This window comes from Chionomys nivalis, chromosome 20 (genome assembly GCF_950005125.1).
Source record: "Chionomys nivalis chromosome 20, mChiNiv1.1, whole genome shotgun sequence".
Taxonomy (NCBI): domain Eukaryota; kingdom Metazoa; phylum Chordata; class Mammalia; order Rodentia; family Cricetidae; genus Chionomys; species Chionomys nivalis.
In genome coordinates, this window is record NC_080105.1 from 55,373,173 (window position 1) to 55,387,948 (window position 14,776).

The following is a 14,776-nucleotide window of genomic DNA, read 5'->3' on the forward strand; positions in this document are numbered from 1 at the left end:
TTTGTACGTTGTCCTGCATCTTGTGCAGTGACATCCCAAGTCAAACTCAGACAGTTTAAAGTGGTAAGTGGTTGGACCTCTGTGTAGCATTTTTGTACGTTGTCCTGCATCTTGTGCCTGGAGCCACGGTTTGTGGGTACACAGACCCATATGCTATGTGGTTAGTTCACATCAACATCAAATGCTCACACCCTGTCCCTGAGACAAGGTCTTACTCGGCAGCCCAGGCTGTCTCCAAATATGGGACCTTTTTCAGCCTCTCAAGCCCTGGGATTAAAGGCAGGGTCACATCATCACAGCCAGGCTCCTCTCAGAGATAAGGGTATCAAGGCACAGCCCCACTGACCACATGACTTGAGCTGAGACGCCCCAACACTTCCTGGAGCCTGCTAAGGAGCTTTTCTCCACCCAGAGTGTCTAGCTACAGCCTTATCAGGAGGTCCATGATTGTCTTCCAATACTAAACCTGCTTCTCCCCAGCAGTGGACCAAGCACACTCAGAATTAGGCTACCTTTTATGTCTCTCTGGTAATGCTGAGACACCTCTATCCCAGAGATGTTTGTTCTAGTGTGTGTTAGACCAAGTATGCCGCAACCACATGTTCTCAGCCCCTCACCATTCAGCTTCCACTCAGTAGCTCATCAGGTTAGCAACTGACATTGGTTTTATTTAACAAACCCAAGGAAACTCCCTGCCAACTAGCTTTCATACTGCCAGAAGGCCCTGTGCCAGCTGCAGGGGGAGCAAAGGCTCAATGGTCTTGGTCCAGTGCTGGACCCTGAATACACAATACTGACGTGCCAGGCACGATGTGCCCACTGGTGCAGGCATAGCATAGCAAGTATGGGGTAATTAACTGCTTTCTCCACAGGAGAGATTTCATGTTTGGAACTATAATCTTGGTCAACAACTCATGACTGAGCTGGTCATAGGCCCTAGGGCTATGCTAATGTTACTTTGCTAAAACAACCGTGTTAAAAATTGTCTTCTATGCCAGGTGGTGGTGGCACATGCCTTTAATCCCAGCTCTCAGGGAGGCAGAGGCAGGTGGATCTCATTGAGTTTGAGGCCAGCCTAGTCTACAAAACAAGTTCCAGGACAGCTAGGGCTGTTACATAGAGAAACCCTGTCTAAAAAGAAAAAAGTTAAAAAATGTCCTCTAAATATTTGTGTTTATCCACATAGTTGTGAACTGTTCTCCACCTTGGTCAGAGAGGGCTTTTTTTTTATAATAGGCAGCAATTAATGCTAAGATGCATAATTGGTCCAAGAGCTGAGAACAAGAGACTCCAGTCCTAAATGGAACATCCTAATGAACTCCCCCCATCCCCTTGTGCCCTCACCTCCTCCTCCACCAAGGCCCAGGTGTAGTGATGAGGCGAGCGGGCCTGCTTTTTCGTCCCGCCCGGATCCCACACAGCTAGCTTTACTCCCGAAATAACAATACACAAATTGTATTCATTTAAACACTGCCTGGCCCATTAGTTTCAGCCTCTTCTTGGCTAACTCTCACATCTTGACTAACCCATTTCTAATAATCCGTGTATCACCACAGACTGGTGGCTTACCTGAAAAGATTCAGCATGTCTGACCTGCGTCCATCTTGGGCTGGAGCTTCATCGCATCTGACCAGAGAGGTGAGGCATGGCATCTGGCTCATTTCTCTTCTTCCCAGCATTCTGTTCTGTTTACTCCGCCTACCTAATTTTCTGACCTATCAAAGCCCAAGGCAGTCTCTTTATTAACCAATGAAAGTAGAAGGCCCATCTACATCACCCAGGGAACTTTGTGGAAGTGGGAAGAATATCTGAGCTGAAAAGTGGCGGGGCGGGGGGGGGGCTGCCGAGAGATGCTGTCTTCTGGACACAGTATGATGGTTTCATTTACAGAGTCAGCATCCGTGGTAACCTGGCCAAGACTGCACAAGGTCAGGCCAGACAAGACTCTGGCATAGATGGGGTCGGGTTGGGGTGTGCACCATACCCCATTCCTCGCTGAGGAGCTGTTGGCAGTTGACAGCTGCAAAGCATTGCTTTTGAGGGTGCTCCAGTGGATGCCCCCCGACACACACAGGTGGCTGGAGCTGGCTTCTCCCCTCACGGAACTTACTGGGTCATCAAAAAAAGACACGTGGGAGGTGTTGCGCAAAGATGAGAGTACCACCAAGTCTAATAAACCAGAAGCAAACTTTATTCCAGAAACCAGATCCTAAGAAAACCAGAAACAAACTTAAAAAGTAAATTCCCAGTTTTTGCCCTGCAATCTTGTCTACTTCCCCTCTCCAGGCGGATGACTATACGATTTTCTTTGGGGCAAAGGGGAAATGGGATGAGAAACGTGAGAAGGGGAGGATGGGAGGAGCTTGGGGGATTGGGATGGTTGGGATATAGGAAGGGTGGATACGGGAGCAGCGAAGTATATATCCTGACTAAGGGAGCCATCTTAGGGTTGGCAAGAGACTTGACTCTAGAGGGGTTCGCAGGTGTCCAGGGAGATGTCCCCAGCTGGTACCTTGGGCAACTGAGGAGAGGGAACCTGAAATGACCCTATCCTATACTGATGAATATCTTACATATCACCTTAGAACCTTCATCTGGCGATGGATCGAGGTAGAGACAGAGACTCAATTTGGAGCAACGGTCTGAGCTCTTAAGGTCCAAATGAGGAGCAGAAGGAGGGAGAACATGAGCAAGGAAATCAGGACCACGAGGGATGCACCCACCCACTGTGACAGTGGAACTGATTTATTGGGAGCCCACCAAGGCCAGCTGGTCTGGGACTGAATAAGCATGGGTTGAACCTGGACTCTCTGAGCATGGCGGACAAGGAAGGCTGATGAGAAGCCAAGGACAATGGCACGAGGTTTCGATCCTAATACATGAACTGGCTTTGTGGGAGCTTAGCCTGTTTAGACGCTCACCTTCCTGGACGTAGATAGAAGACCTTCGTCTTCCCGCAGGGCAGGGAATTTGGACTGCTCTTCAGTATCGAGAGGGAGGGGGAATGGTGTGGGGGGAGGAGAAGAGGAGTGGGGATAGGGGGAGGGGACTGGGGGGAGGGGGCAATATTTGAGAGGAGGGGGAGGGAAATGGGAAACGGGGAGCAGGTGGAAATTTTAATTAAAAAAGAATAAAAATAAAAGTTAAAAAAAAAATAAAAAGTAAAAAACACCACGGGGCACAGAAGCTTATCAGCTAGCTGAGACCACAGCCAGAGATGGTGTTTGTTAGGCTGTCGCAAAAGCCTAGTTTCTGAACCCACCTTTTATAGTTAGGGCACCAAGCATTAGGTCTGAACAAAGGAATTTTTATGATCTTGCCCCGACCCGGTCAGTGTGGGTCAGTCAATGAAGACCCGAAGGAGGGGAGTGAGTTCTAACGTCAATGGGTAGGTAACTAGGCAGCTATCATGAATGTTTTAAAGTAGATTACAGCAAAAGTTACTAATTGCAAGAAAACAGGTGTCTTTAGCAACTAGTCAGAAAAGGGACTGCTAGTAATACCAGAAGGTTAATAAATTAGAATTAATTGGTTCTTAGGCTAGGAACTTAGAGGATAGCAGAAAGTTCTTCACACTATCTCAAGGTAAAGCTCAGATACAGACTACCATACTTTACAGCCTCCATTCTCAGAGCTCATTAGTCAAACCAGGTGTTTGCACCGTGGTCACTGTCTCTCCTTGTACCTCCAGGCAGTGTATACTGAAGCCCCATGCCTCCCCTTTGATGGTGCCAGTTTCTCATAACAGAGACAGTGCCTACTCCAGAGGTCACGTATCTCTGTCTCCTAGAGGTTAACTCAGTTCACATCTGTCATTCATCAAGGATGGCCAGGATACTACTCTCGGTTTGCAGAGAGAAGCTCCGGCCTTGTAAATAGAAGAGCAAGTTGTAAGATGAAATGACCTAGGCTGATGGAGGCTTAAGTGTCTGAGAAAATAGCTCACTGTGAATGACTGACCCTTGATCTACTGAGAAATCTACTGACAGTCTGTTCTCATTCCCCTAGACTTATAACTTTATATTATTTTATTTCTACATTCTTATTTTTGGAATCTACATTTTTATTTTCTTATTCTTGGACTCTTCAGGAGGGACACGTTGAGGGGAATATAAGGCGAGCAGGAGGGAAATGGGGCATGGATGTGGTCATATTTCATTGCATGCGCATATGAAATTCTCAAGAATAAAGAAAGTTTCAAAGTTCCAAGGAAAGCGACATCATCGACATCATCTTCCAGTGGGAACTGCGGCAGGATCTGACCACCCTGTAGCCATGTTGTTGGATTTCAGTCACTTCATGATCTGTTTAAACCACATTGAGTATCTTGGGACTGTGGTGAGGAGCACGTGCGACTGCTCCGGTGGGGGTGGTGAACCCAAGATCCCTGTGAGGAACCAGGTCCCCTTGTGTTCTCGGGTCACTGCGCTCCCCTCCACCCAAGCCCCAGTCACCACACTGCCCTTCTCACAGCTTGTTCTCGTTGTGACTGTCACGTTCAGGGTCTGTTCACATTCCTCCCCATCTGCGTGTGTGACTGGAAGCATCGTCTGTGTGATACCCAGGCCTGTGCCGTTGAGCGTCCAGCCGCTGAGGAGACCGTCTGTTCCAGGGATGAGGACATGCTCGGCAAAGTCCCTCTCTGGGATGCAGACAGGGAGCCCAGAGTTGGGACACTGCAAGGGCTCCTCCAGCTCCAGCAGGGAGAGGTCGTTCTCCCCAGACTCTTCATCGTAACGCATGTGCACGTGAGTGCTCCTGACCCCAATCCTCTGGCCAGCACCTGAAATCATGAGCAAACAGCCGACTTAGAAAGTTTTGTTTTCATGGGTGAGATAGCTAGCTTCCAGAAACTGCGGATTTCCCAGTGAAACCCTGAGGGGCAGAGGCAGTGTTCTTCCAGGACTTGAATACAGACCACAGAATGGGCCAGGTCAACTCATATCCGTGGCCTCCTCACACTGACCTCTGAAAAAGGCAAGGTTTTATTCTGGAGTTCAGTACAACTATGGTTAGTAAACAGGCAGCGGTAAAAGGAATGTCTCCAGGCCAGTCTGAACATGGCTGCTCGGGACCTCTCGGGCATTTAGCTCTTTCAGGATGAGTTCACACAGGTATTTAAGGTTAAAGAATGAGACACGCTCACTTCCAGGCTCACACTTGCCGTCGAGCATCTCGGAGCCCTGTCCAGGTTTTAGGGATGGAAAATGAGGCTACAGATACATCCTCAGATGAGCTAGGGTAGCAGCCCAAGATCGTGGGGAGGAGGGATTTGAACCCAGCTCCTCTGGCCCTTGGCCAGGCCTCTGTGTCCAGGTGGGTACTCTACTGCTGAGATTTGTCCTGTGCCACTTAGCACTGGCATGCCGTGTCCACATTCTAACTGGACGTGTCTTGTTCTGTATATGCACGTGATTTTATGACTGCCTCGGTTTTACTGAAGCTATTTCGTGCCTTGCTTTAGAAACAAAATTTCTAGTTGAAAAATTCCCAGTTTGTTTCTGTTGGTTTATTCCTTTTATTTATAATGACACCTTAGAAAATTCATGAAAGAAATACTTACTTGCTTTTACACTTATATTGCTGTGGAGTAATGAACACTTTGCTGTTGTCAGCACAAAGTCTTCCTGTATTAAAACACCGGCACAGAAGTCCATTCCTTTGGAGTCTGTTAACTTGACCTTAAAAAAAGAAAATGACCGTTAACCAGTGTAAGATAGAGAACAGTAAATCTGAGTAGCCGTCTGGGCACCAGGGACAGTCAGTGTCCACACCCCACTGCCTCTTACACAGCCACTGGCACTCTGTCACCTCAGGAAGATACAGAGGTCCTTCTTGGCCAAGGACGAGTAATGGCTATCAGATTTTCCCTCCCTCTGGAACAAGGGAAACAGACACAATTGAAAGACTGGCCTCCAGGGTCATGAACTTTCAGGGGCCAGAGCTTTTGTGACTCCTGAGTTTGCATGGCGCAGGCCAGAATGGGTAATTCGGCAGAGCCCACAGAGTTGTAGAGAGCTCCAGGAGACACACTGGCTGCAGTTGTAGGGTGGATCCTAGAGGAGAGGACTCTGGGAGCTGCAGGCTCTGCCAGTTTTCAGGAGTCTTCATGAACACATGTGTTTGTAAAGAGAAACTACTTAAGGCCAGGGAAGTTAACCCTAAAGGGTCAGAGGGGACAGTTCTGGGGTCCAGGAAGGTTGAAATAGTGTGCTGTACCAGTCAGTTGAAACTGTGGCCAAGCATTTAGGAGAACAGCAGGGTCTTTTCTCTGTAGGGGAAGCCAGAGAACCAACCCAGAACACTGCACCATCCTTTCCCAGCAAAGTCTAAAAGCAAAGTGCTATTGGATTAATCTGTTTCCTGCATCTTAACCATGTTCCAGAGCATACCTGAAGCAGGTTATAGAACACAAGGCTTTCTGGAGTGAATGAATTATAGTTCTGCAACCCATTAGTTACCAGGCAGAAAAATAAACAACACATGACCCACGTTCCATACTGGGGAGAAAGTCAACCAAGGTGACCCAGAACTGTTAGGTACAGGCAGAATGATGGAGCTGACTCAGGACTGTTAGGTGTGGGCAGGATGATGGAGCTGACTCAGGACTGTTAGGGGTCAGGCAGGATGAAGGAACTGACTCAGGACTGTTAGGGGTCAGGCAGGATGATGGAGCTGACTCGGGATTGTTAGGGGTCAGGCAGGATGATGGAGCTGACTCAGGACTGTTAGGTGTGGGCAGGATGATGGAGTTGACTCAGGACTGTTAGGTACAGGTAGGATGATGGAGCTGACTCAGGACTGTTAGGGGTAGGCAGGATGATGGAGCTGACTCAGGACTGTTAGGGGCAGGCAGGATGATGGAGCAGCAATTACTATTCCAGAACTCAAAGAAATAATCATAGACAAAGAAGAGAAAAAAGACATGTAGATGAGGGCTACAGTGTATGTATTGTGGGATTAACATCAGATTAGAACAGGGAGGAGCCTGGAAGCTTACCCACCTGGACCATGTTCATACTCTAGATCTAGCTGTGTTCATGCACAGCCTGATAAATGCAATTCTAGCTTCTTTTTGTGGCAGATGGAGATTGGACAGAAGTCCATAACTGGTCCCCTAACCTAGTTGGTATATCTTCAATGTAACCCCTATACCTAAGGCTCAGGGGGGAATTTCAGGAAAGGTAGTGGGGAAAAAATCATAAAATCCAGAGGACAAGGATGCCTGTTGTGAGATAATGTGTTCTAGATACGACAGGGAAACTCCATCCATAAAATCTCAACAATATAGTTGCCTAAAGGAGACATGCATAATGATGACACTATCCCATGCTAACGTGGAGGGAGAAATTCCACAGAGTCCCACCCTTAGATAAAGAACAATTGATGAGTACTAAGAGAGGAAGAATCAGTTTTCTCCATGGATGACCTCCCTAATTGGTTACCCCATTCCACGTGGTCAGCCTTAAACACATGTACATATGAGGTATGTGTTCCCCCAACTCCCTCGCAAATCATGACCTCTTCTTCTTAATTATTATTGCTATAAACACACACACAGACACACACACATAATACACACACAGACACACAGACACACACAGAGAGAGTACTGAGTCCACTTGATGTTGCTCATATGTATACGTATAAAGAAAATTAAAATCTGATAAATTTTATATTTATAAAAATTTAGTATATATTTATATTGAACTAAAATATTGCAGGTATTTTCCCCTGTTTTTACTTGTATTAATTAGTATGACTACTGGAAACTTCTTAGCTGTCTGCATAGTGAATATTTTACCCTACTGAACAAGATGGTTCTATGGGATATTAAGATCAAAATCTGCCACAGCGACCCAAGAGGTGAGCAAGATTGAAAATAGGGAAATCAAAGCCAAGATGGGTGTCATAAAACCACAAAACAAAGCAATATCCATTTTGCAGAGTTGCAAGCAGAGCAAGCAAAGACTAAATTAGTGGCCAAGTAGCTGAGACCAAACAGTGAAGGGCATGGAACTGAGGAACAAGGAGAAGATCTATATATCATTGCCAAGTTAGATTTTATTGATACCTGTCAAGAGCAACCTCAGGCGAGCAGGCCCTGAATGCTGACATTCTAAGTCAGCCAATGGAAAAGGAGAATAAGGAGAGATGGGAGTGAGACAAGAGTACTGTGGAGTCCGGTGTGTGTGTGTGTGTGTGTGTGAGAGAGAGAGAGAGAGAGAGAGAGAGAGAGAGAGAGAGAGAGAGAGAGAGAGAGAGAGGCTGTGCACAGACAGTCATGTCCCCTGAGGCTGGGCTGTGGCACAAGGCACAACTATAGAGATTGGCTATTGGTTACATAGTGCAGCCTAATGGCTGCAACCAATGCACACTTCCGATGTGGAGCAAATGCTGCAGACAGCTGAGCTTGTGGCTCCGTGAGGGCCCACGGAGCTCAGAGTTTGTTCCTAATTCCCTTGGTCGTCATCCGTTTTTGGCAAAAACATGGAAATAACGGATGAAGTTCATAACAAAACTGAAGCTGTTACCAAATGCTGTTACCTGCCATGGGAAGCTAGGCGGACTTTGGCAGCCTTTGATGTCTTCGGAAGTCAGGGTCCCGCAGGCACACTTGTCTTCATCCGTGGTGGCAACATGAGAAGAAAATCAGTGGTTTCCAAGTGGATGCGGGGTCTACAGTGGTGCTAGCCGGAAGTCTCATCTGAATGCTGGTGGACTTGAGGTCGTTGGTAGCCACGGGGAGCAAGGTGAAGCTGAACTGCCTGCACCCAGGCTTATTTGGGGGGCAGTTTGGATAATAGGGTAATAGGCCTCCTGACACAAAGCACTTCCGACACTGGGGTTACTCTAATGTGGAGGCCAGAACCCCGAGTCAGCAATTACATCCCATGAACAGCAACACTCCACCCTGTAAGCATGGTGGCAGAAGGAAGGGGGCATGGAGGCGGACGGCCTACCTCCGGGAGAACTCACCGTTGGGACTGCATGACTTGTGGTCCTTGCCCAGCTTGTAGCCCTTCGCACAGCTGCACAGGTAGGATGACTCCCCCGGATGGCAGAAGTGCTGGCACCCATCCGTCCTCTCTAGGTGACATTCGTTTGTAGCTGAGAAGGAAGAAAAAGCTAAAACCAGCCATGCCAACGGGGAACAGGCAACGTCATTGTCTTGTGCATGGGTCTGGCTTGCCGGTCCTAGTGTTGCGTGTATGTTACACGTATAAGGAAATATAAGCTTGGAGCTGCACCCACATTCCTCATCCTAGCTTGCCAGTTTTCATGTGAAGCTTCCCACACTCAAGGGTCCCAGGTATGTCCACGGAGACGCAGTGAGATGTTTGGACTCAGGAGGAATTACCTGGACATCTTACTAGTATCGTATATATGTCCCTAGCTTCTTCTTTCCCACTACAAAAGCTGCTGTCTTTGGATTGTTCCTTCAAAGAGCAGAAATGGGACCAAGAGGGGGTCAGAGCCCAGTGTTGGTGGCTGAACAGCTGAGGTGGAGCTGAAGTTTAAGTGGGACACCAGAAAGCATTGCCAGGGAGGTGATGTAGTGTGGGAATCTGGAACTGAGAGCAAAGATCTGGGCTAAAGAAACTTTTCTCGCAGAGAGCTGGTTCTGGGCGGCAGAGACACAGAAAAAGGTACATGCGTTTGTTTCTGTAGTTGAAAATTACCAGGAATTCATCCCCTTGGCCCTATGGGTCATTTGTATGAGTATTTAAGGACTATTCTTAGTTCTGGTGGTACAGGTCTGCCTATCATAGCTACTCTGAAGTCTGAGTTGGGAGGATCGTAAGTTCAAGGCCTATCTGGACTATACAGCAAGTTCCTTTATTTATTTATTTTTATTTTTTATGTAGAGGAGTGTTTTGCCCATGTCTGTGTACCATATGAGTGCAGTGCTCACAGAGGCCAGAGGGGGTGCTAGATCCCCCTGGGACTAGAGTTATAGAAGGTTGTGAGCTGCCCTGTGGATGCTGAATCAAACCTGGAAGAGCAGCCCATCCTCTTAACCTCTGAGCTACCACTCTTGCCCCATGCTTAGCAAGTTCAAGGACAGTCTGGGGAATATATTGAGACCCTACGTTCAAATCCTATAGGTCAAATGGGGGAGGGGGCCTATTTACTTTTGAAGCTTTGCCTTTTCTCTCTCTAGAGTATCCCCGACTGGCATGTTAGTCAGACACATCTGTGTGCACCTCTTCCATCTTGTGTGCAGATTATGGATTGGGAGGTGGATGGTCGGGAAAGGGGAGAAAAAGGAGACACTATGCTATGAAAATTTCAAGAGGGCAAGGGGCCGGGCAGTGGGTCACAGAATGCAGCCAGCACCTGTGGCATTATTTCCAGGGTGAGGTAGAAGAGGGGAACCAAAGACTTCCCTGGGATGAGTGTATTAAGGTTCCCAGAGCACCCTTCTCTGAAGCACAATTAATAAGAACTCAGAGAGAGAGAAATTGGGGTTCAACCTGAAGGTCCAAAATGCCAAACAGCCAGCCATTGGTTCTTACCTCTACCTCAGTCCAAAATAACGATCCTGCCTCCAGGAATCTCAGAATGAGACTGAGACCTGTCTCCTCTCATTTTATATTCCTCTCTAGTTCTGGGATTAAAGATGTGCACCACTGGATTTAAGGCATGCACCCCCGGTTTCTATGGCAACTAGTGTGGCTACTGGGATTAAAGGTATGTGTTACCACTGCCCAATCTATAAGGCTGACCAGTGGGGCTGTTTTACTCCCTGATCTTCAGGCAAGCTTTATTTATTGAGCTACAAACGTAATGCCCCTACACTTTTCTGCATGAGCAAGCTGCTCTGTCTCTCAGCAAGCCACACCATGGACTGGGCGTGGACGGTGTCTCTTACCCATTGCGCAGTTCCTGCCCTCGTAGCCAGGGGAACACATGCAGCTATAATAGCGGATGTGGTCCTTGCATGTCCCGTTGTTGAGGCAGGGCTGGGAGATACATGGAGAACCACCTATGGAAGCAGAAGGGCCTCTGAGACTGCACTGTGGATTCCTTGAGCCAGGCCCATCCTAAGCTTGCTGTACTAGAGAAGAGGAGGCCAAGTTCAAGGTGCTTGCTGTCACTGGGTGTCATGTGCCCCCGACCCCCAAGCTCTCACCATCACTATTGTGCACCCCAGGACTTTCTACTCATTTCGAAGTGTGTCCTTGCTCCCACCCACCACGTGGTCTTCACTTGTACATCTCTTTCTGCCTGCACCCACCCTATTCTCCTCCTGAAGATAGCCTACACAGCAGACCCCAAGACAAACATCTGGGTAACGACCACAGTTCTCTCAAATCTGATCCATCTCCTGGCCTACAGCATGCCCCTTCCCAGAAATAGGATGAGCTGTGAGGTGGGGGAGGGCTCCTGTCTTTTGCCTGAGCCCCAACTGCCTAGGAACACCCAGACATCAGCACAGTGAAACCAGAGACCTCCTTGTGGTCCTGCTAGTGGGATGGATCCTTGGGACGAATGCCCTTCCCTGGGCAGACAGCAGGACACAGGAGGGTTAGAACGTGAATCCATGGGCCCCAGTGAAGACTGTCCTGAGTCTTGACCATGCCAGAGAGCTGAGAAAACACTTACCCCAGTACTGTTTCCAGAATCTTTCCTGCCAAGGCAAAAGGTAAGAGCGTTAATTTCTGTATTCAGGGCTAAGAAAACGTGGGCTGTACCCAGTCATTCAGAGGATGTGGAATTTCTGTGCATGAGTTTACAGCCTGTTCACACTGAACAGGAGTGGCATATTCTGCACCAGGTCACTTACCATGTCTCGTGGGGAGGGAGGAGGTTGTGTGTGAGGGCCCAAAGCTACAGGGCTCCTTCCCGGCTGCTCTCCATCTCACTCTACAGAGGTGCCTGGCGATGGTCTGAAATCCCCATTTTTTTCTTTTAGAAGTACACTGTTATAATTGTAAATGTTCGTGGGAGAGGCTGGAGTGGGATACCCAAATGAGCTATTTGTGGGGTGTCCCCAAACCATACTCGAACTTCCTAATGCTGTGTGGATGATGTCACGATCGCTCTGCCCCTCCCGCACAAAAGTAGCCACTGCCCCTTAAGTTTTGTTTCCCTCTTCCTGCCTTCCGATAATCTTGCGAGTAATTACACATGCCAAATGCTCACCTGATTGTTAGAGTGTATACAGGTGTAAGAAAAGGATTTACCTAATCCAGAGTAGGGATCACGGGAAATTTTCCTACAGTGTGTATGCACGGGCATGCATGCGTGTGCCTCTTTCTCTGTGTCTCTGTCTGTCTGTCTCTTGTTCTCTCTTTCTCTCTCTCTCTCTCCCAGATTTTCCCAACATGTGCAAACAGTGGAGCTTGGCGATTTGGTTGTGGTGTGACGGGCCGGTCTCCCCAGCTAGGTAGCCCAACTAGGAGGAGTCTAGAGTGTGATCCCTACCTGCTGCTGACACCAGTTTGTTCCCACCTCTAAATCTGACTCCTCGTCTGTGAAGTCAGGCTCGTTCCAACCTCACCATAAGGAAATGGGCTAATTACACCTTCTTTCTGATACAGTTGGGCCTGAACAGTTAGCATGCGCATGCACCTGGGGGCTCACGGGGCTCACGTACAGTGGTGACGTCGTCTTCAAATACTTCTCTCGCTTCCTCATGATTGCAGATTTCCTCATAGCATTCCTTTTCCAAGTTGCCCTGGAAGAGTTCTTCCAGAAGATAAGAACCGGACCGTCTCCATCTCACCAGAACTTTGTTTGCCTCCGAGGCTGGAAGAAACACTGCAGAGGGATGTGCAAAGTGAGCCGGAGCCCCATCTCACTCGGTGCCTCAGCCGGCGCCTGTGATTTGGTACTGTTCACAGGGTCTGGGCTGTGACCGTCCTCAGGGTTAGTCCTATGATGGACATGTACTTTCTTCTTGTTGGGTGAGCGCATGGCCCTTATGAGTTAGGCAGACACACTGGCATTTTGTGGGCAGAAGATCCAGGCCCAGAGAGGCTATGCTCAATCAGCAGCAACAGGTGAGTGTCCATGCAGAAGCAGGAGGACATGGGACAGGCCTATCACCATTTGCTTTGACATGATCTATCCTGGTATGTTGCAAAAATGCAACACCTGTGGACAGACACGTCAGAGAGTGTCCTATGTAAATACAGGGATGCCAGGATTACTGAGCAACTTCTCCATGACAGGAAGGAGTCCTGAGCAGGCGACGGAGACAGACAGCATGAGGGAGGGGGTGCTCAGGTGAGTTCACTCAAACAGTGCTCAGACCTACATAGTTTTCCTTTCTGCGCAATCACAGGACAGTACTGGGTTCTGAGCACCACCGAGCACCTTGGATGCCTCGGGAAGTAGTCGGATGAGAGGACAGTTTCCTCAGAGATACCCTGAGATGCACATAGTTTGGTGTTAAGGTGGCAGAATGGCTTTGTCCACCCCAGGGACAGTGATGCCACCACAGGGCTTAGGGACACAGCCCTGCTCACCAGGAGCGCTCAGCTCACAGCCCTGTCTACAGGATGAGGGCAAGCATGAAAGCTGTCTGGTTATTTTTTTTTCCCCACACCAGTATGTAAGGTGCCAAGAAGTCTCATTTGGCTAAAATGTATCCCATTGTGACACATTTGGATCACAAAACTCAGCAGGCTCAACCTGACGACAGTCAGGAATTTTCCTGAGAACTTTGGTCCTGCTTCGGGGCTCAGGCCAGTGCTGAGAGCCAGCAGACAGGACTTTCCCATGTGGGCGCCACCCTCACAGGAGTTGGCACTGAGCAAACGTGAAGAGGCTGGTGACGAGAACTGTTAGGTGTGGAAGGAGGGGGTGCAGAAGTCAGAGAGAGTAAAGGCTAGTGGCCTGGAACCACGCCTGAGCTGAGGAGCCATGGACTGCAGTCAGATGTGGTGGAAAAGAGAACATAGACAGACAGAGGACCCAGAAGAGACTCACAGAGGCTGGGATGGAAGGCTTAGATGCTCCAGGGTGGAGAGAGCAACGCGGATCAAGGCTTAGGCTAGCTGTTCCTGGCAGTCCTTCAGCACAGAACAAGAACCCCTGACATCTAGATGGTCAAGCTGCAACCCAGCTTTGGCTAAGGGGTGCCCAGCCTTGTCTTGTCCTGCATGACTTAGGAGGTCCTTGGCCCAATAGGTCCCTGTCACCTTCAACAGCTCTTACCGCAGGGCAATGAAATCCATACTGACTTTCAGGAAAGGAGTGGCTTGTCCTTTAGGACCCGTAAAGACAGCATCATCTACAGAACCATTGGGGCCGGACCAAGGATGAGACGGCTAGATCTGGTGGTTCATTCCTGCAGTCCTAGTGCTTGGGAGACTGAGGCAGGAGGATTGCCAAGAGCTGAAGCTATCCTGAACTACATTGTGAGTTTCAGACCAGCTTGGGCTATAGAATGAGACCCCAGCTTAAAGAAAGTGTTTCTTGAAAGAATGAGACAGCAAGCGCCTACCTGAAAGCTCCACCTGGTGCAGGACAAGGGTAAGAAGGAAGGCGAGAATGAGGCCCCGGAGCAGCGAGACACAGCCAGCCATGCTGACCCAGAGCCCGGCTGGCCCAGGCAGGGCAAAGTCTGCAAATAGTCAAAGTCCAGAGCCCCGGGAGGCACTGTGGTTGACCCGTGCCTTCGAACATATACAGGGCTAGATTAGGTGACCAGTGGACCTAGATGTTGGTGGAGAGTAGGAAATGACTCTCATTATGGTCCCTTCCTGCATTTACTGTTAGCCAACTGAGGCAGACATGGAGGGGAAAGTGGAGGGCTCTCAGT

At 48.8% G+C, this 14,776-nt stretch overlaps 1 protein-coding gene across 1 annotated transcript; it reads right to left on the reverse strand.

The window, feature by feature from the left end:
• Nucleotides 1–4,292: 4,292 nt before the first annotated feature.
• On the reverse strand, nt 4,293–14,546 carry Proz (protein Z, vitamin K dependent plasma glycoprotein). Its single transcript, XM_057752945.1, has 8 exons — nt 14,459–14,546; nt 12,605–12,768; nt 11,611–11,635; nt 10,877–10,990; nt 8,980–9,111; nt 8,548–8,621; nt 5,564–5,681; nt 4,293–4,783 (listed from the first exon to the last, which is right to left on the reverse strand). The coding sequence occupies exons 1-8, from the start codon at nt 14,538–14,540 to the stop codon at nt 4,293–4,295; spliced, it is 1,200 nt and encodes a 399-aa protein (XP_057608928.1). The 5' UTR covers nt 14,541–14,546.
• Nucleotides 14,547–14,776: the final 230 nt, after the last annotated feature.

Excerpts from the sequence above, each read along its gene's own strand:
- Proz (XM_057752945.1), bottom strand. The coding sequence starts at position 14,540 with ATGGCTGGCTGTGTCTCGCTGCTCCGGGGCCTCATTCTCGCCTTCCTT. Across the intron at positions 10,991-11,610 it reads ATTCTGGAAACAGTACTGGG|GTGGTTCTCCATGTATCTCC; the intron begins GTAAGTGTTTTC and ends CTGCTTCCATAG. Across the intron at positions 5,682-8,547 it reads CGCCTAGCTTCCCATGGCAG|GTCAAGTTAACAGACTCCAA; the intron begins GTAACAGCATTT and ends TCTTTTTTTAAG.